The sequence below is a fragment of the Leopardus geoffroyi genome, chromosome A3 (assembly GCF_018350155.1).
Source record: "Leopardus geoffroyi isolate Oge1 chromosome A3, O.geoffroyi_Oge1_pat1.0, whole genome shotgun sequence".
Lineage (NCBI taxonomy): Eukaryota > Metazoa > Chordata > Mammalia > Carnivora > Felidae > Leopardus > Leopardus geoffroyi.
In genome coordinates, this window is record NC_059336.1 from 41,806,916 (window position 1) to 41,829,165 (window position 22,250).

General features: G+C 43.9%; 1 protein-coding gene across 10 annotated transcripts in view; it reads right to left on the reverse strand.

The window, feature by feature from the left end:
* The window catches only part of KIF16B (kinesin family member 16B), a 288,439-nt gene that overhangs the window by 54,039 nt on the left and 212,150 nt on the right, over window positions 1-22,250 (reverse strand). For all 10 annotated transcript variants that reach the window (XR_006703358.1, XR_006703357.1, XR_006703353.1 and 7 more), the window contains one exon: window positions 20,688-20,810. Coding sequence is in view for 3 of the 10 variants with exons in the window: in XM_045445356.1 (XP_045301312.1) it covers window positions 20,688-20,810 (123 nt within the window). In the remaining 7 variants the exon portion in view is untranslated. The remainder of the gene's footprint in view (window positions 1-20,687; window positions 20,811-22,250) is intronic.

Genomic DNA, 22,250 nt, shown 5'->3' on the forward strand with positions numbered 1-22,250 from the left:
TTTCATACTGCCATAGAAAAGAGCCCAAATGTTTAATTTTAAAGAGCCAAATTTAAAATTTTTAACCCACTGCCTGCAGCAGCCTCATTTCAAGCCTGCCCCCCCTTAGGCGTCTTCACTCCTGCATACTTCCTGAAAGCACACACTCTTTCCCACCGCAGGGCCCTCGCATGGGTCTTATCCCTTTATGGGAAATCTTATCTTGCACATTACAGCAATGCCCTTCTCGAGCACTGTCATTCAACCTGACTCTCCCACATATAAACCACAGGGGATCAGTAGGAAGGGAGAAGCAATAGTGGGGAGAATACCCATGCGGGTAGCTTCGGGAGGAGTGAGTCTTGAGTCTCAGCCATTTGGTTCGCTCATTTCCCAAAGTGGCAAGTGAGATGATTTTAGGTTACAGGAGCATGTACTTTTACTTTTTTAAAAAAATGTTCAGCATTCTGGTTCTGTATTCATTATTTTCTTTTTTCTTTTTTTAATATGAAATTTATTGTCAAATTGGTTTCCATACAACACCCAGTGCTCATCCCAACAGGTGCCCTCCCCCATCACCCACTTTCCCCTCCTCCTACCCCCCACCAACCCTCAGTTTGTTCTCAGTTTTTAAGAGTCTCTTATGTTTTGGCTCCCTCCCTCTCTTTTTTTTTTTTTCCTTCCCCTCCCCCATGGTCTTCTGTTAAGCTTCTCAGGATCCACTTAAGAGTGAAAACATATGGTATCTGTCTTTCTCTGTATGACTTATTTCACTTAACATAACACTCTCCAGTTCCAACCACGTTGCTACAAAAGGCCATATACCTAGGGGCACTTGTACCCCAATGTTTGTGGCAGCACTTTGAACAATAACCAAATTAAATTACGGAAAGAGCCTAAATGTCCATCAACTGACGAATGGATAAAGAAATTGTGGTTTATACACACAATGGAATACTATGTGGCAATGAAAAAGAATGAAATATAGCCTTATGTATTCATTATTTTCAATGATTTTTTTAAAATTGTGGCAGGTTTCTTCTTATGAGTTCCCCCTAAAAAGTTATTTCTCTAAGGAAATAAAAAAGGTAAGTATATTTACAAAAAAAAAAAAAAAAAAGGCATTAAATTAAATAAAAACAGTACAGTTCTGCAGCTATAAGTTTTTAAAGCTGGTACGCAAGTCACCACACTGCTCCCTGTGGCTAAGCTGGGGGAGGGGGAGCTTTCTCTCTGATCTCTCCCCTCAGTAGACCCCACTGAAGCACTGTGAGGGAGGCCACCACAATCAGCATGGGTGTGAGGACTTCCTTAGGGTGAGAACACAGCAATACACTGCTCTGGCTGGATGCAAACCAGGTATCAAAGAGAGAACTGTAACAGGAGGGGCCACGATGCTGTCTACTTGTCAAGAGAACCCAGAACGTTAACGGGGCCACACTCAGGGCCTGGGAGCAGGAAGACGCTGGATGCTCACAGGTGAGACCTTGCTGGGTTGGGACTTTGAATTCCATAGGAAGTCATCAAAGAAGCCTAGAACTCCCTCATCCCTCAGTCTCTACTGCTCCCTGGGTCTCTTTGGTTGCTTCCACTGCACCTCTTGAACTCCTAACCAGTCACCAGCAAAACACCCTAGATCCTTAGCCTCTTCCAGAAACATCCCCTTCATCCTCACTCTAACTGGAAACTGGCTCTCCCCTGAAGAATCACTTAGCCTGCAGTCCTCTCAAGTAGGGACTATTTTCTGCTGGGATGTGGGAAGGCACTGTTGTTCTCCTACCCAACTTTCAAACCATCGTTCCTCTGTCCATTCTGAAATCCCTCCTCTGTGAAGCTCATGCCTTCCGATCCTGCGCTCCATCTTTCCTGCAGGGGCCGATGCCCCTTAGTCACTTCTCCAACTCCCTGAAGGTCTTGGGCTCTGCTCACTGTCATCCACACCAACACTATGGAACTGCTGTCATGAATCTTGTCCATTCCATTAACACACAGATGATCCTTCCGACACCGTGACCTGGTCCTCGACCTCTGCCTGGTTCCTTCCTCACTCAACCTGGAAACCATGGGCAATCATGACCACCATTCCCTTGCATTCCACCTCAAACCTCTTCATCCTGCTCTTGAAATTCCCTGGACTAAGAACTAAACCATAGCCCTGGTGAAATGCAACATGGTCCTGCATCTGCCTAGTAGAATGTGGCTGAAGTAAAAAACACCACTGAGTGGACTGGTCTCATCTAAAAGTCACAGTCCACACTTCTCAGTCAGCCTGGAGGCCTCCCACCAGTCATACCTCATTTTCCAGTTCCATCCACTCTTCTCCTAGGTAAGTTTTCTAAATAGTCTACCCCATCTTTCTCCTCAAGCCTCCATCACTTCTCTCCTGGTCCTCAGTGGATAACCTTAATTCCAACTGCATTGAGAAAATGAAAGGAATCTAAAGAACATTTCCACAGGCACCCTCAAGCGAGTCTCCTCATTGCCACCATCTACCCTGTACCTCATGCTTTCCCCTGTTATCAGGCATGAGATACGGATCAGTGCTCCTGTTAAGGTCAAGCCCTCTTCTTAAACACTGGATTCCATCCTCTTTTGCCTTCTGAAGGATACTGCAATACACGATTTTCTCTTCTCTATCCTGTACCAACACATTCCCATCCTGTACTAGATCACTCCCATCGGCATCTATACGAGCTCTTATGTCCGTCATCTTAAACTCCCACCTTGGCCTCCCTTTCCTTTCTAATTACCACTCCATTTCTATTCTTCCCATCATAACAAATCTCCTTGAAAGAGTTTATTCTTGATATCTTGATTTCTTTCTTACCATTATTCCTTGAATCCACTCCAATCTACACAGCATTCCACTGAAGCTACTCTTACCAAGGTCATCAACAACTTCCATATTTCCAATCCACTGGTTAATTCTTGGTCTTGATTATACTCCATGTATCAGCAGGATTTGATGTACCTGACAGGTCCTCCTTGCAACACCTTTTTCATGTGGCTTCCAGGTGGCTATACTCCCTTACCTTAGTTTTCTTTGCTGAGATTTCTTATCTCCCTGACCTCTAAACATCAATATGTCCCAGGGCTTTGTCCTTGAACATGTTTTATTTTCTACCTGCACTCACTCCTTTAATGATCTCATCCCCATCTCATAGCTTACATGTATATGCTGATGACTCCCTGGGTGCTCATATCTGTCCCCCGAAACCAGACTCGTATATCCTACTGCCTATTTGGATGTCTAATTGCATCTCAGACTTAACATGGCTGAACTTACCAAAGTCACTCACCTTCCTGCGTCCCCATCTCAGTAGATGACAATGCCGCTCTTCTACCTGTTCAATCCCAAACCTCTGGCATCATCCTTGATGTTCCTCTTTCTCTCACAGCTCATATCCATTCAGTCAGCAAATCCTTTCCACCTAACTCCTAAATGTAATGAGAGTCTGCCCAGTTCTCAACATGACCACCGCTCACATCTCAGTGTAAGCCACCACCCTCTCTTGTGTGGGTTATTTTTAAGAGCCTCCTAGTGGATCTCCTTGCTTCTGCTCTCCCCCCAACCCCAACTTTCCCTTCTCACACAGCAGCCAAAGCGATCTTGTCAAAAATGAAGTCAGATGGGGCCCTTTCTTTGCCTGAAGTGGACATCCTTCCAAGCTGCCCCGTATCACTCAGGGTGCAAATTCAAGTTCTTCAACTGACCTACAAGGATCACTATGATTTGTCTCCTTCCCAGCATCATTTCCAACCACTCACTTCCTTGCTCATTCTGGTTTCCTCGCCTATCTGGAACATTTCAAATGTGCGACACAGACGGTATGTCCTCGGGGACTTTTCATGAGATTTTTCCTCTTTCTGGAATACTCTTGCCACATGACTGGCTCCTCCACTTCCTTTAGGTCTTTGCTCAAAAGTCACCTTCTCATTGATACCTTCTCAGGATATACTATCTAAAACCACACCCCCTTTCCCATCTCCACACTACTTGCTCCTCTTCTCCAACTTATCGTTATACTAGGCACTGCTCAATACCCACCACGATATCTTGTTTTCTGTCTACCTTCTCCACTGGAATGTAAGCTCCAGGAGAGGTGGCATTTTTCGCTGGTTTTCACCGCACCTTAGAAGAGTACTTGGCATGTCACAGGCATCCTAAATGAGGAGCAGGAAGAGGGAGCTCCAAGGTGGACTTGTCTTACATATGCTCAGGCTCTTGGTGACAATGAGACGGCCACACTTCTTTCACCTCTCTGGGTGGAAGAGATGCCCTCAAGGAAAAATGAGGATGAAGATACGGTAAAGTGGGCACTTCGCTTGTGGGGCTTTGGCCTATGGTTTTTCTACCTTGTTTTCTCAGCTCATTAATGTGGGACCACCTTTTGAAATCTCTCATGAAATCTACCTCACCGTCTGGGGGTTCATTCCCCTTTCCCACAGTGGACCCAGAAGAGTGCTTCTATAAGGGATACCAATGTCTCTAACAACAGACACACACACACCAAATCCTGGGGAGGAGGTGACACGGCTAAGTAATTTCCTGGGCAGCAGAATCGAGAGCATTGAGCACCAGATAACAAGTCAACAAGGAGAGGATGGAGTCCCTGAGAGAATCCCCAGAAAGGTATCCAATGTACTTCCTTCCACTTTCTTGATATCAGCCCCCAGAGCTCACAGTGGGATGTGGGATGCTAACATGGTGGTGTGCAGAGCTGGGAGGGGACAGAGAAAGATGGCCCAATGTACAGAGGCCTGTCCACAGCTTTATACATGTACTCCTTTGAACTGGGCCTGATAAGGTCTGTACAGGTGTCAGAGGCATCCCCGTTTTCACTGTGCTATGCTGGTGACTCCAAGAGTCCCACTATTAATAAAAAGGAAGGGGACTCTCTGGAACCATTAACACCATATATACAATTTCTCCAAAGTGTTGAACAATGAAGATCATTATTGGCACATTCTGGGTAATGATTTATTTTATTGCCTATCTTACTTGATATTTTAATAAACTCAAGCCAACAAACCCACATACAGATCTGAATGACCTCAACCCTCGAGGTTTCAGCCTATAGTCTAAATCACTGGTTCTCAAAGTGTGATGCCTGACCAGCAGCACCGGCCTCACTGGGCAACTTGTTAGAAATGCAAGCTCGGACATTGTACCCACACTATTTAATTAGGAACTCTGAGGTGGGGCCTGGCAACCCATGTTTTGTTTTGTTTTGTTTTGTTTTAATTTTTGAGAGACAGAGAGACTGAGCATGAATGGGGGAGGAGCAGAGAGAGAGACAGAATCTGAAGCAGGCTCCAGGCTCCGAACTGTCAGCACAGAGCCCGACGCGGGTCTCAAACCGACAAATTGTGAGATTATGACCTGAGCTGAAGTCAGACACTTACCCGGCTGAGCCACCCAGGCGGCCCAAAACCCATGTCTTAACAAACCTTTCAGGGGATTCAGGGTAAGCACCCATGCCATAAACTACTGCTAGTATTGCTGGTCCAGGATCAAACTATGGCGGCTGACTGGCCTCCCACCCTCTCTCAACGCCAAGGGCCCTTAGTATGGCATTCAGGGACTTTTCCAAGCTGACCGAATGCTACCTTTCTACCCTCAGCTCCTGGTGGATCAGAAATCTCACATTTCACACAGAATCTCACACTTAACACAGAACTATGATGTATTCATTGGTCTTTTGCAGGGTCTTTTTAATGGCCTCTCATAGTTCCATTCTATGACTGAAGAGCTTCTGTTCAGCCTCCAGGGTCGCACCCAAACAAACCACAGTCCCTCCCTTGGCAGCTTCCTTCCTCCTCTTCTGTCCCTGGAAAAATCATTCCCTCCTCCATGATTTCTTAGTGTGTACTCAATGCTTAACCAGAGCACATATCACAGGATATCAGTTATATAATTAAAGTTGTACTAATTAACTTATAGAACTGGTATTGGTTATATGAATGCCTCTCTACCCTACAGAATTTTAAGCCTTCTAAGGGAATGAGCCTTTGGCAATAATTGGGGTAGAAGTAGGAGAACTCTCACTGTAGACATAAACATTTATTGAGCTACTACTATGTGCCGGACTGGTAGTTTGCTGAAAGATGTTCTTAAGATTATTTTGCTTTTCCAATCAGGTATGAGTGCCAGGCTTGGCCCAGGGCAACCAAAATGGTGAACAAAGCCTGCCGCAATTGTGGCTCCACACAGTCTGTGCTGGTGGTTTCTTGGAGGTTCATCTGAATCAGATTATTTGAATTAGTCACACAATACTATACTTTCTTTTTTTAACTGCACGGAGAATATGGTGCCTTTTCAATGTATCTGTAACCTAAGCTTACAGTGACACGTAGAGGGATTTCTAAATTAGCCAGGTTAAGTACAGGGATTGAAACAGCTCAAGCTTCCTACTTCATATATGAACCATCTAAATCTCCCCTTGTCTATCAACATGGAAAGAGGATGAAGACAAGGATGATGAAAAATTAAGGCCAGCCATGATCACCGCAGAAGTGGGTGGCAAGGTGACCGCATGTGTCATCTCTCCAAGGAAAATGTCAAACCCCTTCAAGATGAGGTTTGGACAAACTACACAAAAAGGAGAGATATATATTAAAGTCCCATTTTGCCCCAAATTAAAATTGGGCATGAGATAAGGTGTTGATGCAGAGAAGGGACAGATCACTACAACAGATAAATCAGACCAAAATATTCGATTATTTTCTTCAGTGTTGAGAAAGCAGGGCATCATTACTGTGTATCTTTGAGGAGCAAATTCATTACTTCTCTCTCACTGAATGGTTCTGCTGATACAAATCCATCTTTTCTGGGCCATAAAATGATCAAGTGCAACTTAAACACCATAAACATGTCCACAAGATGAACTGCATTTACTTATAAACAATTCTCGATTGAGTGCTTTCCACAAATTTATGTTATATACATATTTTGCTGGTTTGAGAATTGCCGATTTTAAGATCTGTCATCAGTATATATTCCCTTGCATGTATCTATCTGTGTAAGGACGAGAATCTACAATTTTTCACCCAAAGAAAACTCTTCTAGCTGGCCTCCATGTAAATAGTTACTTGTGGAATTCTCTCAAACAACATTTTGAGGAGGTACCTGAAGTATGTAAAAATAAAATTCCTTCTACTTCGAAATAGTTTGGAGGAAATCGTCAAAATGCCAACCTAATATTTCCTAAAAGTTTTTATGCTAAAACATTATACTAAAGTTTTGTCAGATTTTTGCAAAATACAGTCTTCAGCAACACAACTGTGAACACGTTCAAGGGAACATGAACCTTCTTACAAACACTGGAATCTGTATGGTCGGAAGTGTTAATACATCAGACTTAATTAAAAGCTCAGACAACTGTCAAAATGGAACTAAACTGGAAGTAGAAAAAGAGGCCAACACCTCACTAACCACAGCCTGCCCATCATCCTGTAACTCCTTGCTCTGGTCCACCTCTAAGATGGCCAAATCCTTCAAAGGGTTTCGAATGGGCACGCTCGCCCTACATTTGTGGAGTCCACGGTCTTCACTGGGATGCTCGTAACCTCTTCTGGTCTCTTAGCTCACCTCTTCCCTCTTGATCACTCCTCATAGGCCCAGGCTGGATTCCAGGTCAGTCTTCCTGCCACTGGAGGACCAGCGAGGTGACCTCATTTCCCCAGCTCCCTGGACTTTTCTGGTGGGGCCGCATTAGAATAACCCCCCCAAATCAGGCAGTCTAGGGTGTCCGCTTTCTCTCCTGTGTGCTGCCTCCCACAGAAAGCAGAAAGTATGAAATTTATGCTCTTTTGACTCAGCAGGGTCACTCCTACTTGGAAATCCTTCCAGATTACATTCTCTGCAGGGAGTATTTCAAAATCTTCTAGATTTCCAGTCTTCATGGACAGTGATAATGTTTTCTGAGGTGATTAGGGTCACCCAAAACCACCTAACTGAGCACATTTCAAACCCTCTCAAAATAATGCCGTTGCTACATTCATTCTCTGCCTCCCCATCCCCCACCAAACCTCTTCATCTTCACTTCATTGTCCCCACTCTCTACCTGAGATCCCCCCCCCCCCACCGGCTTCCAGCCTGGCCTCAGGTGTACGGCTTCCTCTTAGCACAGATGGTTGATCTCTGACTGCCCTCAGGCCTCTATCCTGCCTTTCTCACTGCCTCAAAAGCCCTCCCTCTCTTTTCCAACTCACTGAAATCCCCCCATCTGCCTTAGGTAAACAAAAATGCTATCTTCCTGACTGCTTCTTCCTGACCCCCAGGTTGCTTTGCATTGTTCTAGTTTTCTGCGTGTTTCTCTCTCCCCCCACTTAGTTGACCCTAGAGCACATGAACTGCTTACTCATCTTTTCTGTCCTTCAATATGTTGATAGTTCCATCATGGACTTTAAAAAAAAAAACAAAACAAAAATGAACCACTACGTTACGTGTTACATATGTTGTGTACCGAATGAGTATTTATTAAATAATAAACAATGGAGACAGTGGAGCCCATGGTCTCTTTTTAATAAATACTTTAAAATTTTTTTTTAATTTTTATTTATTTTTGAGAGAGAGACAGAGAACAAGTGAGGGGGGGCAGAGAGAGAGAGAGAGAGAGAGAGAGAGAGAGAGAATCTAAAGCAGGCTCCAGGCTTTAAGCTGTCCGCACAGAGCCCGATGCAGGGCTCAAACTCACGAACTGTGAGATCATGACCTGAGCCACCCAGGCGCACCTTAATACTTTTCTACTGCATTTTCCAATTCCCTTTCTCTCCTGCAATGTGGACCGTGGAATGAACTGCATTTTAGTCTGTTTCTGACTTACCTGTAGCTATTTAAAGTTTTTAAAAAGTATGCATTAGAGGAGATAAAGGGAGAGGGTAATGAATTGTAAAACAAAGAAAGACAAAGGTCATTTATCAAATTCCTTTTGGAGAGAGGATTCTGCTGATTGAGAAGAAATACCGTGACAAAAGATTTGGGGTAAGGAGAGTGAGTGGGACAGGGAGAGTAGATGAAGACTCCCCAAAACACATCAAGAAACAAAAGGTGGTCTCTAAGTTGCCTTTAAAGGGGTGGGTCCTATTTAAACTTCAGAGCATTTGTTTCTGAACGTCAAGGTCATTCAGGTATGTAAACTTGAAAAAAAAAAAGGCCTAAGAAGTAGGCTTGAGCGGAATCTTCACTTAGCAAGGGGGCAGCAGCTGGAGCTCCCAAAGGGTATCTGGGAAGCAGGAGTGGGAAGGCTGGTGAACATAATTTTGGAGAACATTATGTTTGGGAGAACATAATTAGCTAACAGGGTATTTTCAGTAATTTGCTCTGAGATGTGCAATGCACCTCCTTCTTTGGTTTCCCTGGGGAAATTTCAGGCAAGTTTATACGCCTTTCTTTCTGAGAAACCCAGAGGAGTGCTGAGCTCTGTAGCCAAGTGGACACAAAGGAAAAGACACTGTGTCAGCAACCACCCAGGAGGCAAGAGACTAGCTGCCATTTGAATCATGCCCATGAACTCTGTGTAACGAGATCCTGAGCTGACCAGGCATCCCCCTGCATCACAGTGGTCCCATGAACCAAGAGGCTACCAACAATGGAAATTCGGTCTCCAGGGCACCTGAGTCAAGAAGTCGGGCCCCAGCAGGAGCACGGTCTTAAAGCCAGTGCACTGGGGAAGGAAAGAGAAGTCTATAATCCACTCCCAGATCTGCGCTGGCTGTTGGTGACATGGATGGGAGGTGTATGGAGTCTGGAGCATAAAGATTTTGGAAAGTAGGAGGCCCATGCCGAGGTAAGATCATTCGGCCTTCTATCCAGGAAACTCCCCAGACATCCTTCTGTGAAGACGCAGCACCAACAAGTACATGAAGTGCCCCAGAGCCCTTGGCTTCCAAACCTGCTCCGAGTAAGCCGACTGCTGACTTACATCACATCAACGTAACTATGAAGTGGTGCAAGATCCAACAGAGCTTTCTCGCTGACCAAAGTCTCAGCCTTCTGCAATAACTAGAAATTACAACCTCTCGATGCTTCAGTTTCAGCACCCTCAAACTTGAGATAATTTCATTTATTTTAGTGTACTTACTCTATCTAGTTGTTTGAAGGTAAATTTGAAAGAATGTGAAAAGACTCCAAGATTCTGAGAAGATGGAGGTCTTTCAAATCCAAGATCATTACTAATAAGTACTTCTCTCTTCCCCTAACACCTCTGCAAAACCAGGAATAGGGGAATAGGGGAAATTATTCTACTTTAAAATTGTGGGAAATTGCCTAACCAATTTTCCTTCCAATTACCAAGGTATTCAGAGGCAAAGACCAGAATGCAAATGCGCTACCAGTCATCACTGGAGAATGGAATAGTGAAAAGCTCTGGATGAAGACAGACTCAGATCCTAACTTTAGTCTAGTCACTAATTAGCTGTGTGACCTGGGCTCCATTACACAACTCCTCCAGGCCTCAGTTTCTTCATCTGTGAAATGGGCTCAGGATACTAAACTACAGATGAATGAAAAACATGTGAAACAATTAGCAGGGTGTTTTAGCACCCAATAAATGGTAACTCCTAGCACTGTGATCACAGGTCTTTTCTTAGGCACCACTCAAAGGCAAGGGGTATCTTTGGGTAGCAACTGCAAAAATGGGAGTGCAAACCATTTTATGATTTATTTTTTTAAAGTTTATTTATTTATTTATTGCGAGAGAGAGAAAGAGGGAGGGAGGGTCAGAGAGAGGGGAAGGGAGAGGATACCAAGCAAGGTACATACTGTCAACACAGAGCCCAACACAAGGCTCAAATCCACGAACTGTGAGATCATGACTTGAACTGAAACCCAGAGTCGGATGCTTAACCAACTGAGCCACTCAGCGACCCTCATTTTGTAATTTAAAAAAAAAAAAAAAAAAAAAATTTTTTTTTTTACTGTTTACTTATTTTTGAGAGAGAGAGATAGAGAGAGAGATAGAGGCAGACAGACAGAGGGTGAGTGGGGGAGGGTCAAAGAGAGAGGGAGACACAGAATCTGAAGCAGACCCCAGCCTCTGAACTGTCAGCACAGAGCCTGACGCGGGGCTCAAACCCATGGAGCACAGGTTCATGACCTGAGCTGAAGTCCGACACTTAGCGGACTGAGCCTCTGTGATTTAGTTTAAATCACAGGCACCCCTGTGATTTAGTTTAAAACCAATTTTATTCCAGGAAGAGATGTTAAACCTCCCTCCCCAAATTCTAAAGTTTTGGAAGAAGAATTATTAATATATTCTTATAGGGAAAAAACAAACTTGAAATGAAAATTCAAGGCATGGCCAAACCAAGTTGACTGCTTTCCTTCTGTGCTTATGACTCAATCTAATTTCTTCTTTGCCATTTTTCATATGTGCAGCATTTATTTTGTGAAGGCAAACACAACTGCCCCAAGTGAAAGTGATATAAAAAGATGAGTTGCTTTGTGTGAAAATACGGGAAGGGAAAAAGGTTTTGTCTTAATTTTTGTAGCGAAAGACAAAGTTCTCAAAAAGATGGGAAGCGTGCTTAAAAAAATAGGATAAAATATGATTCTTCCAGTCCCAATGTTATTTCTTTGACTTGTTATTTATGTTTGAAAATAACACACAAAGGGATCTAGATGGACCGCAGCTTATGCAACAGTCCATTTGTCTCGACTATGCTAATACACATACAGGGAGAGAATCTATCAAGTTACTAATAAGCAGAGATTCAGATGCCAACACACAAATCCTTCTGAACATTTATATTCTATCAAGTTGGGAGTATTTCTGAAAGATGTATGTGTGCACAGTTTATCTAACAGACTGGAATGGCGTTTATTTCTGTTCTGCCAAATAAAGAGAAATTTCTCTGACTGTAAATGTGATTGCTCCAACTCGCAAAGTGCACATTTTCTGGGCATTTCCTCTCTTCATGCTCCCTGGCAGGTCTCTCCATCATCAAATTCTCCAGGTCTGTCAGAGCCTTCTTAATAGCCCCAATTTACAGAGGGCCTGTAACTTGGCCAGAACTCGAGCTAAACAATTAAAATGCATACAAAAATAGGTTTTGAAAGTAGGCAAGGATGTGGAAATGGCCCCCCATCCGGGGCAACACTAAAATATGGCATCGACTCCTAAAAAGAGCAGAAAGTAGTGAAATTTAGAAGGCACATTGGGGCACCCGGGTTGCTCAGTCGGCTGAGCATCCCAACTCTCAGTTTCAGCTCAGGCCCTGATTCCAGGGTTGTGGGATGGAGTCCTGCATGGGCTCCACAATGAACATCAACCCTGCTTGGGATTCATATTCTCTCTTTTCCCTTCTCCCTCTCTCCCTCCTGCCGCCCCTCTCCCCAACTTGTGCTCTCTCTCAACCTTAAATAAATAAATAAATAAATAAATAAATAAATAAGGCACATTAAAATGAGTAAGCAAAGGAACCAGTATGGATCTCCTCACTGGCCATGTGGCCTTGGGCAAATCACTCATAATGGCCTAGTTCATTAAATGCAAGTAATACCCCCATTCTGGTATAGCTTCCACATTTGCGGAAATGCCTGGCAAAGTGCCCGGGCTGAGGAAGATGCCTGATAGATGACGGTGTCCTCCCTTGAAGAGAGGCTGCAAACGCAACTGCCTGAAGAGTTTAGCCAGGAACAAACCTCTGAGAGGCTCCGTGAGTACAGGGGTGTAAGACATCAGGCAGCGCAGGGGGAGTCTAAGTGCTACCTGAGCACTTACAGCTCTGCCACAGAGGACGGATGAAGCTCCTCAGAGGGGCTGAGCACTGCCAGTAAGTAAGCCAGCAGCTCAGGTGAGACAGGTAAATAAACCTCAGGATATGTGCCAGAACAGAGGGCAGGACACAGGCAGCTTTCCAGACACAAAAGAATGCATAAGATGTGCTAAATAAAGTCCTATAACCTATAAGGCATGCTGGAGACAGATGGGATAAATAAATACGATAGAACAGATAAAAGCATTACCTAGAGATACAAAGTAGTAGGTCATGATCAGACAGCTCAGGGCCAACAGCTAATTCAGCCCTGAATGGACCACCGTTGACAAGAAGGACCCGGTCCCGTGCTGGGCCCACCTGCGCGCTACCCAAGAAGTGCAGGTGAAAACCAGGGGTGCTCAGCAGGGCACCGGCCAGGCACGAGGCCTTGGGGCAAATGCGCACTGGCGAGCAGAGCGGGAAGGCTCTGGGGCAGAGAGAGACAGGGCAGGTGAACACGGTATGACCCTGGGGTCAGGTAGTGTGCTCCGCCCACCTGCTCCCCTCTCCCTGTGTGTGTAAATGGACTTCATAAACCGTGTGATCAGAGACTCCATCTGGTCTGTGAGCCCTTCCGGGCAGTCGGGACTTGGCGTGTACTGTTCCCTCCGGTGATCTCCTCTGTGCCTGGGGGCAATGACGTCTGTGGCGCGGTGGAGGGAGGGCACGAGCCTCAAACCAAGAGGAGGCGCCGGCTCACCCCAATCAGGCTTGCTCTTTGGGAAAACCGGCCCAGGGTTCCCACATGTTCTGATATTTTACAGAAACGTGACAAATTTGGATTTCCATGTCAGATCTCCCAAGTTTGAAATGCTGAGAACTCACCGAAATATTTGAAAACCCGTTCAGGCAAAATAACGCACATCATACACTGCCAGTTTGCTTCCTCTCCCTTCATACCTTTGCACAGCTCTGTCTGGCCCGGGCCCTGAGGTCCCTGTCACGTGGCTCCTTCAGTTGTAAAAGCCAGAGGCCAGCTGCCGCCTGAATTTTGCCTTTGGCTGTGTTTCAACTCCAGGGCAGCACTGACTGAGACTGGAAGAGGGGCTCACATACCTAAGCTCACGTGACAGGAAAGAAAACGACACCACAGACTGGGCGCTCAGGAATCCCTCGCAGGTGGTCTACAAGCTTGTGCTGAAAGGGTACCCACCCCAAGGGTACACCTTCACGCTATCATTCCCCCCTGTGTCTCCTCTCCTTCTCAGGCCGCCGATCAGGAGTTACAGAAAACCAGGTGCATCTGGAGGCAAGAGGAGGTGACTGTTCCTTAGTACCTTCAACACAAATCACGTGACTGAAATTAGGAACGGTTTTGTTTCAGATGTTGTGTGTTCGAGGTAAAGTATGTAGTCCTGTGTTCCTTTGGTCCACAAGTGGACCAAAGTGATTCTGCCCCAAAGGGCTGACCTCCTGCCACCACACAAAAAGGGCAGGGCGCTGTCCTTCTCTGAACAGCATGGGGTGGGTATGACTAGGGTGCCAGGTGGCCAGAGGGCTCCTTAGAAGAGAAGACTCTACAACAGGTGCTTCCTGAGCAAGGGGCTGGCGTGCTCAGGTGACCAGCATAATGTCCAGCAGGTGGACAGTGGGTAGAGGGCTACCTCTCTGTGCAGAACGGAACCTCTCTGTGGGTGCTGGAGACTGCCGGAGCCAGGATGTGCGTGAGCTGGCGTGCTGGAGGGTAGGGTGGAGAGGCAGCGGGGAGGCAGAACGCACTGGCTTTCTTGCACTTAGACACAGTCCAGAAGCATGATTTGCCTGTACTTGCACTGGACCATGAGAGAAGCAGCCACATCATTAGGAAAACAGTGGGTGGGATGGCTATTCAATGACTGAATCCACCAGCACAGTCGGAGCACAGGGAGCCCGTGGGGGGCTGTTTACAAAGGGCACAAGGACACAAAATCCCAAAGCTCTACAAGGGCTCTGACCAGTAAGAACACCCGGTGATGGACTTGTGTGTCACATTGTTAAGTGATCTCTCCTGGGTGGGTGGCCATTATCAGTCAGAGCCTTTGGGAGGGCTGGGGACTCAGCAAGGAGGGCCCAAAGGAAGACCATCTATAAACATGACAGTGACTGAAAGAAAACAATGTGACTGCCGCTGTGACCTCTGCAGTGAAGGGAGGAAACCAGGTGACAGGACAGAGAGTGGGAGGAAGGGAGACCACACGGCAGAAGTTGAGGCTCTAGGAAGACAGAAAACAATCTCCTGTAAAGATTACCTACAGTTTTTACAGGAATAAAGACTCTTAGGAAACAAAATATTAAAAAAAATACACCAGTGTTGGCTTACTTCTTTATATTATCATGTTAATATGTAAATTAAAGGGCAGAGAATTTAAAATGATGCTGGAAACACCAGGTTATTTCTATAACATAAGAGACTTAACCACAGATTTCCCAGGCCGGTGTTTTGCATCCTACTGAAATCTAATTTAAAAATTAAATTCTATCCACCGTGGTCCTGGCTGACTGAAAATGGCAAGTACAACGCAGTGTAATTGATTTCCTGTATCAATCACTGAAAAGCATTTGAAGCAGGAGTTTTAAGATGACTGCTGGAGTCCAGTTAGTGGTATAACCTGTGACAGCTGCGGTTTAGAGCAAGCACGTATTGTACCAGTACATTCTGCTGACCAGCGGGTGACATTCAACACCATTCAGCACAGAATGTGCTCTTCTCCAAGAGTAGCTAGACTAGCATGCCCACAGCTCTCTGCCCGCCTGTGACATCAGTCTGCAGGCCGTACATCTCTTGCAGTACACGTGGACACAGTCCCAGAAGGATGTGCTATTGCGACCTGCTGGAAGGCATAACCACAATGGTGATGGGAACCAAGACCCTCACCCCGGGTCTCCCAGGCATGTGTCCTTCAAGGATGAGCAAAATAAGTGGGTGGCGAGGGGTGTGAAGGGAGTGCATCATGGAGATCACAGCTTTCTGTATTGTCAAGTAAGGACATTAAGACAAATACCATTCCACAAATCATGATATATCTATACAATGGGAGGCTATTTAGTCATAAAAAAACAAAAAACAAAAAACAAATTACTGTTCTACTCAGCGATATGGATGAATCTCCAAAACATCACGCTATGTGGAAGGAGCCAGACATGGAAAAGTAACCGCTGCCAGCCACATCCCCACGGCATGCTGGAACAGACACTACTCATCTATAGTCGCAGACAGCTGTGCAGGGGCACTCACCATAAAGGGGCACAAGAAACTTTCTGGAATGACTGAAAAGTCCTAAGTCTTGATTGATGTGCTGGTTGCATGGGTATACGCACGTCAAAACCTGTCAAACTACACTTGACTACGTGCGTTTCATTGTATGTAAATTATGCCTCAACAAAATTAACTGAAAAAAATCAAATGGGACCAGAAAACAAAAACCTGTATATGTATCTATTCTCATAGTTACTTCATAAAAGAAAGTTATTTTTAATCCCTGTATACAGAAGATTTGAAAAAGTCCTTTTGAATTAAATTTTAGTTTAATGAAAAAGTCTACTTTTCTCATTTTAAATCCCAGCAATGGGAACTTCCTTGAACTCATCAGGGACCAGAAGATGAGCATTTGAGAACCACTGTTGTCCTCCTTCCTCCCCCAAATCCCACTCCTCATACCTGACCTCAGACAGTACCTTAACCTGGCTCATGACTACTTCATTCAGCAAGGAGCAGCCCAATCAGAGCCACTCGACTGGGGATTAAAATGAAAGTGGCCAGGAAGAAGGAATAACTTAAGTAATAAATGCTACCTCAGGAAAGGCAGGCAGAAAAGGGCAGGAGGCAGAGGGAACAGGAAGGGTGAGGGAGAAGCTGAAAGACAGAGCTCGGGGCAGCTATAACACCAGATGCTGTCTTCCCCGCCCCACTCCTTGGGGCAAACTCAGCCTGTGGAGACTTGAACCCAGTGGGCGCCGTGTGTTCATGGGCCAGCTTGGCCCCTTAAATGAACCGGCCGTGACCACCAAGCAAGTTATACAGTCAACAGGGGTCTGACATCATTGACAAGACCCTTCCCTGCTGGTGACAGAGCCTTGCTGCGTATATTCAGGATCCCAGGAGACTTTGAAGACCATAACAGGGGAAGAACAGAAAACAGAAATCACTTTTGTTTAAAAAAGGAGTGAAGATTTCTCTGGAGTATATAGTATTATAGTATAAAATATCTATATACATTAACATCAGATTTTCCTTCAAAAAAGGTCTCTAAAACTAAATAGAATAGACTTAAAAAAATAATACTTTTTACCTTAGCTGCCTGAAAGCCACCGTTTCATCAAGAAAAGACTTTAGTAGTAGCCAAACTGTTATCACAAGTGTGACTGTCCTAGAAAACTGTCAATGCATCAAATAGTCAAATCATGGATGGAAAAGGTTGCCATGCTTAATTTTAGAATTCAGGAATGTTGAGGGGGAATTAACAGTCAAAATGGAAACAAAACAAAACCCCCAAACTCTCAAAGATACAACTATACATCCAAAGTCATTAAGAGGATTCCAAGGGTAAAATCTCAGTCATTCCTTGTGCCTTTTAAAAATTTACTTATTTTATGGGGCACATGGGTGGCTCAGTCAGTTAAGCATCCAACTCTTGATTTCTGCTCAGGATCTCATGGTGCGTGCGATTGAGCCTTGTGTCAGGCTGTGCACTGACAGCACATAGCCTGCTTGGGATTCTCTCTCTCTCTCTCTCTCTCTCTCTCGCTCTCTCTCTCTCTGCCCCTCCTCCTTCTCTCTCCCTATCTCCCTCAAAATAAATAAATAAACTTTAAAAATTTTTTAAATAAAAATTTACCTATTTTTTAAAAACAAACACTTATCCAGCACTTAGCATGTGGCAGGCACCGTTCTAAATACTTTACATGACCTAAGTTCATGCACTGTTCATACTAATCCAACCAGGCAGGTCTCTTTATCCCCATTTTACAGATGAGGCACAGCGAGACTATGGCTTGTAAGGTTAACTGGTGGAGCCTGGACAGGACATTGGCGCACCCAGCACTATCCCAACAGCTATGCCTTTGCTGGGGTGCGGCCGTTTTTGTTTTGTTCAGGGGAGGGGCAGTATATTCAGGTCATGTTCTAGTACTGGGGCCCTGATGTTTCTGTGACTAGTAACCCCAGAAGAATGTAAGACCCTCAGCACACCTATCTGCCAATGCATGCCAGCCCTTCCTACACAGAGAACTAGGGATTCTCCGGCAAGTGTTAACAAGCCATTCCTGATGCCGATTACAGCACCTGGGATAAGTACAAGAAGGAAGCAGAGCAATTGATATGCTTTCAGAACTTGGCTTTGATAAGTTCAAAGAAAGCAAAATCTTTGGGTTTGGATTTTATGTATTCTGAATTGAAAGCCAGGATTCTGAAAGGTCCCATACGATTTTCTGTATGTGGGTTCTCTAACTTGCCTTCACAGAATGATCTTCACAATTTTGGCCAGATCTGATAAGGCCTGGACTATTATTTGCCTGCCAGTTTTATTTAAATCAACTCAGTTTTTTTTTCTAGTTCTTTTCTTTTTTTTAATTCTTGAAGTATAATTGACATATATCGTATTAGTTTCAGGTATATAATACAATTCGATATTTGTATATATTGCGAAACGATCACCTCAATAAGTCTTGTGAATATCTGTCACAACATATGGTTACAACATTTTTTTCCTTATGATGAGAACTTTTAAAGATTTACCCTTCCAGCAACTTTCAAATATGGAATACAGCATTATTAACTATAATCACGAAGCTATACTTGACATCCTCAGGAGTTATTTATTTTATTACTGGAAGTTTGTCCCTTTTGACCACCTGCACCCATTTCACCCACCCCAGCAACCACCAATCTGTCTGTATCTATGAGCTCGGTTTTTATTTTTAGGTTCCACATATAAGTGAGATCATACTAAATCAACTAACTGTCTTCTTTATCCATGATCTTATCTTTTAGGCATGAAATCAATTTAATGGTTATATTTTATTAACACATTTATCTATTAAAATAAAATATATCTATGCACCAACAAAAATCATTGCATGTCCTCCAGTGCTGTGAGCTCTCTGTTTAGGAGAATTCAAATTCTGAGCTGGTGAAAGCCAGTCTTCACCCTCTAATTAAAAATATGGACTGGGGTGCCTGGGTGGCTCAGTCGGTTAACCCTCTGACTTCGGCTCAGGTCATGATCTCACTGTTTGTGAGGTCAAGCCCCATGTCGGGCTCTGTGCTGACAGCTCAGAGTCTGGAGCCTGCTTTGGATTTTGTGTCTCCCTCTCTCTCTGCCCCTGCCCCGCTCGCGCATGCTCTCTCTCTCTCAAAAATAAACATTAAAAAAATGTTTTTTAAAATATAGAAATAATACACATACCTTCAGAGAGTATTTTGATAACTGTATATAACATTACATGTATGTACAAAGGGAACTCTAAATACACACACACACATACAATTTCAAACGATTGAGAACAAAAATTGACCAGGCATTAGGCATACCGTCAGGGGCGGTGAGAAGTACTGGCTCCTGGACGTGGCATAACATTTTAATAAGAAACCACACAATCTGGTCAGTGACGTTCAAAATACCACACCCCCCCCCCCCCCAGACATCATGTACTCTCAGCAGGGACCTCAAATGTATAAATTAGTGCCTAGGTTTAAAAAATAAAAAGGAAAACAATATATAGAGATAAGAATCTGAGAACTTGATTAATTATAAAACTCATCTGCACTCTTTCTCCTGGAAGACTGAAAATGAATATGCGTGCCTAAAAGGGAGAGATCCCTAAGGACCCAGGGGCTCCACTCCCCACCAAGGGGCATGTTGGGGGTGGGGGTGGGGACTGCTGGCTTCAGGCTCCCTCTGCCCTCTCCCCCCACAGCGGCTCCATGCTGATCTGCTTTCCACAGTGTCCTTCCTCATAAATATTTTCTCAACAAACGTCTTTGCTAAGAAGAAATTTGGAAACCACCGGTGTAATCCAATTTCCGCATTTCACCAGTGAGAAAACTGAGGCTCAGAGAAGGTAAAAGACTTAGCATCACTCAACAAACAGCAACAGAATCAGAGCCTAAAGACCTCAGGGTCCAGATTCCCAGCCTGATGTTCACCTCCAAGAACACCCTCACACAGCCATATACTGGTGACCCTAGTGGATGTTATTACATCAATACCCTTGCCTAGCCTTGAAAACGAAGAAGTGTTATTATTAATCATTAATTCTTTGAAGAGAGGAGAGCATCCAGCAATATTTAATGAATTGTTATGAGTCAATGGAACTAAATTAGGAATAAGATGAAGTCATTGTTTTGGAAAGTATGATGTAAGGAAGCAGGCACATTTCTTCCTGAAAAGTTGTATAAATCAAATCATGACTAAAATGGATTAGGAAAGCTTCCTAAATTAATAATAATAGAAACAACACTAAAAGCAGCAGTAGTAATTATAGCAACTGTTATAACTTTATGTGCACTGACGTCCTTGTAATAAACATTATTATTCCCACTTTTATAGATAAGAAAACTGAGCTTAAGCCCAGGGATAGGTCACCAGGGATAGGGTGACCGACTGCACTGGTTTGCCTGGCATGAACTGGTTTCCCAGGGCGTAGAACTTTCAGTGCTGAAAGCAAAACAGTCCTGGATAACCTGGAAGGGTTGGTCACCCTGCCTGTAGGGCTGGTGACAAGAACTTCCTCCCGTGTCTGCCTGACTCCCCAGCCACCACCACCTTCTATGGCATAACTTCCCTCCATGTTTTACAGTCTAGACTTTCACATATCAGTTTAAAGGAGGGCATGACCAATATGCTATAAAACAACATGTTCACATGTAGCTTCATCTCCTTTCATATGTATATATGTATATAGACAGAGAAAGCCCTGGGAGCTTCAAGCCTCCATTCCTCCAGAAGAGTAAAGAAAGGGGCACTTACCTTGACCTCAAACTCGAAGTGCTCGTCCTTCCCTTGCCCGCAGAGCACATAGCGTGGAATACTAATTTTAATTGGGTCCTTCAGGTCGTCTGGATTTGCTCCCAAAGAGCGAGAAACCATCCTCTATCAAAGGCACATCAGATGGGGAGAACAAAGAGAAACCCAGATCACTCTTCAGCAAAAACCATGTTTGGGCAGGCGGGAGAAAATGTGTTTCAAGCAAAGAAGAGAGCATCAAACTAGTAGAGTTTATTTAGAAAAATGATGGCTTCCTTTGAAAGAGAAATGCTAAGTTTCTCTCATCACAAAAGACCATTTCTTGAGGTATACTATTCCAAGAAATTAGGGCAAAAGCACTTCAAAATGTTGTTTGGCTTTGAAGTTCCTTCCAATTTATAAGAACAAGTGAAAAAACAGACAGATTACATATCCCGACTTTTTAAAAAATCAGTGTAAACCAGATTCCTTTCTGAAAAGACTTGATCATCTGACAAACTTCTTTTCTTTTCACAGACTATCAGATTGCTATACATATAGCTCCAAAAGCTAAAGACTTTATTCAAATTTACTTCGTTTTTAACTTCCAGGCATTTTTATAAGCCAGTATGGTGGGCAAAGCTCTTTAAACCACAATTAAAATAAATACCAAGTATTTTCTTTAGGCTTCATTTGATTAATAATCAGCCTGGCTCTGACAAACATTTATGGTCTGGATGGTGGGAAGCCAGAGGGGTTTGAGAAAGAAGCATTATGAAAAAAATAAATCTTCAAAATGAGTTCTCTTGAGTATAAATGGATAGAAATCTCTGAACAATCCTTATCATTTGCACTAACCTGGGGCTTTAGAAAACGTAAGAAAATATGTTTTTAAAGCAGTAGCAGTAATAAAAGATTAATTACCGGAATTATAGTTAGCATTCATTGAATACTTACTATATACTAAGGACTGTGCTAAACAGTTCATTTAATGCATTTCTGCATCATTTCATTTAATCCTCACGATCTCCCTATGAGGTATTAATTGTTACTGAACCCTACTTATCAGGTGAGGGCCCAAAGTTTGTGAATTGAGATAATGTGACAAAGGCAGTTGGCAGAGCTAGGATTTGAACTCAGGCTAACCGAGTGCCCCATGATGCCTGCTGGCCCATCTCCATCACCATTTATACTGCCATCATGAAAGTTTTGAATAACTTCGCCTGAGATAAAGTCAGCAAATGAACATTTCAACCAACATACACAGAATTTAAGAAGATGGGAATGCCATGATTATGCAGTAAAATTCACTTATTTGACTAAAAAGAAACACTGAGTAATATGTGGTCCTGGATCCTTAGCCAGGTGTAATGTGGAGGGTCCAGCCTAGCTGTGTGGGAATGAAAGCTCAGATTTCTGGATGACAGACAGGTGTATAATTTGTCTTAGATTACTGCTTTCATCTAGCTGACCCCGTAAACATTTTGGCATGGTATGAAGTTACCAAAGCCTTTTAGAGCATCTAATTTTTTCCCTGTGTGGCTGGTCACCCAAAACAAGAACTGTTAACTTTACGGCAATGGTACA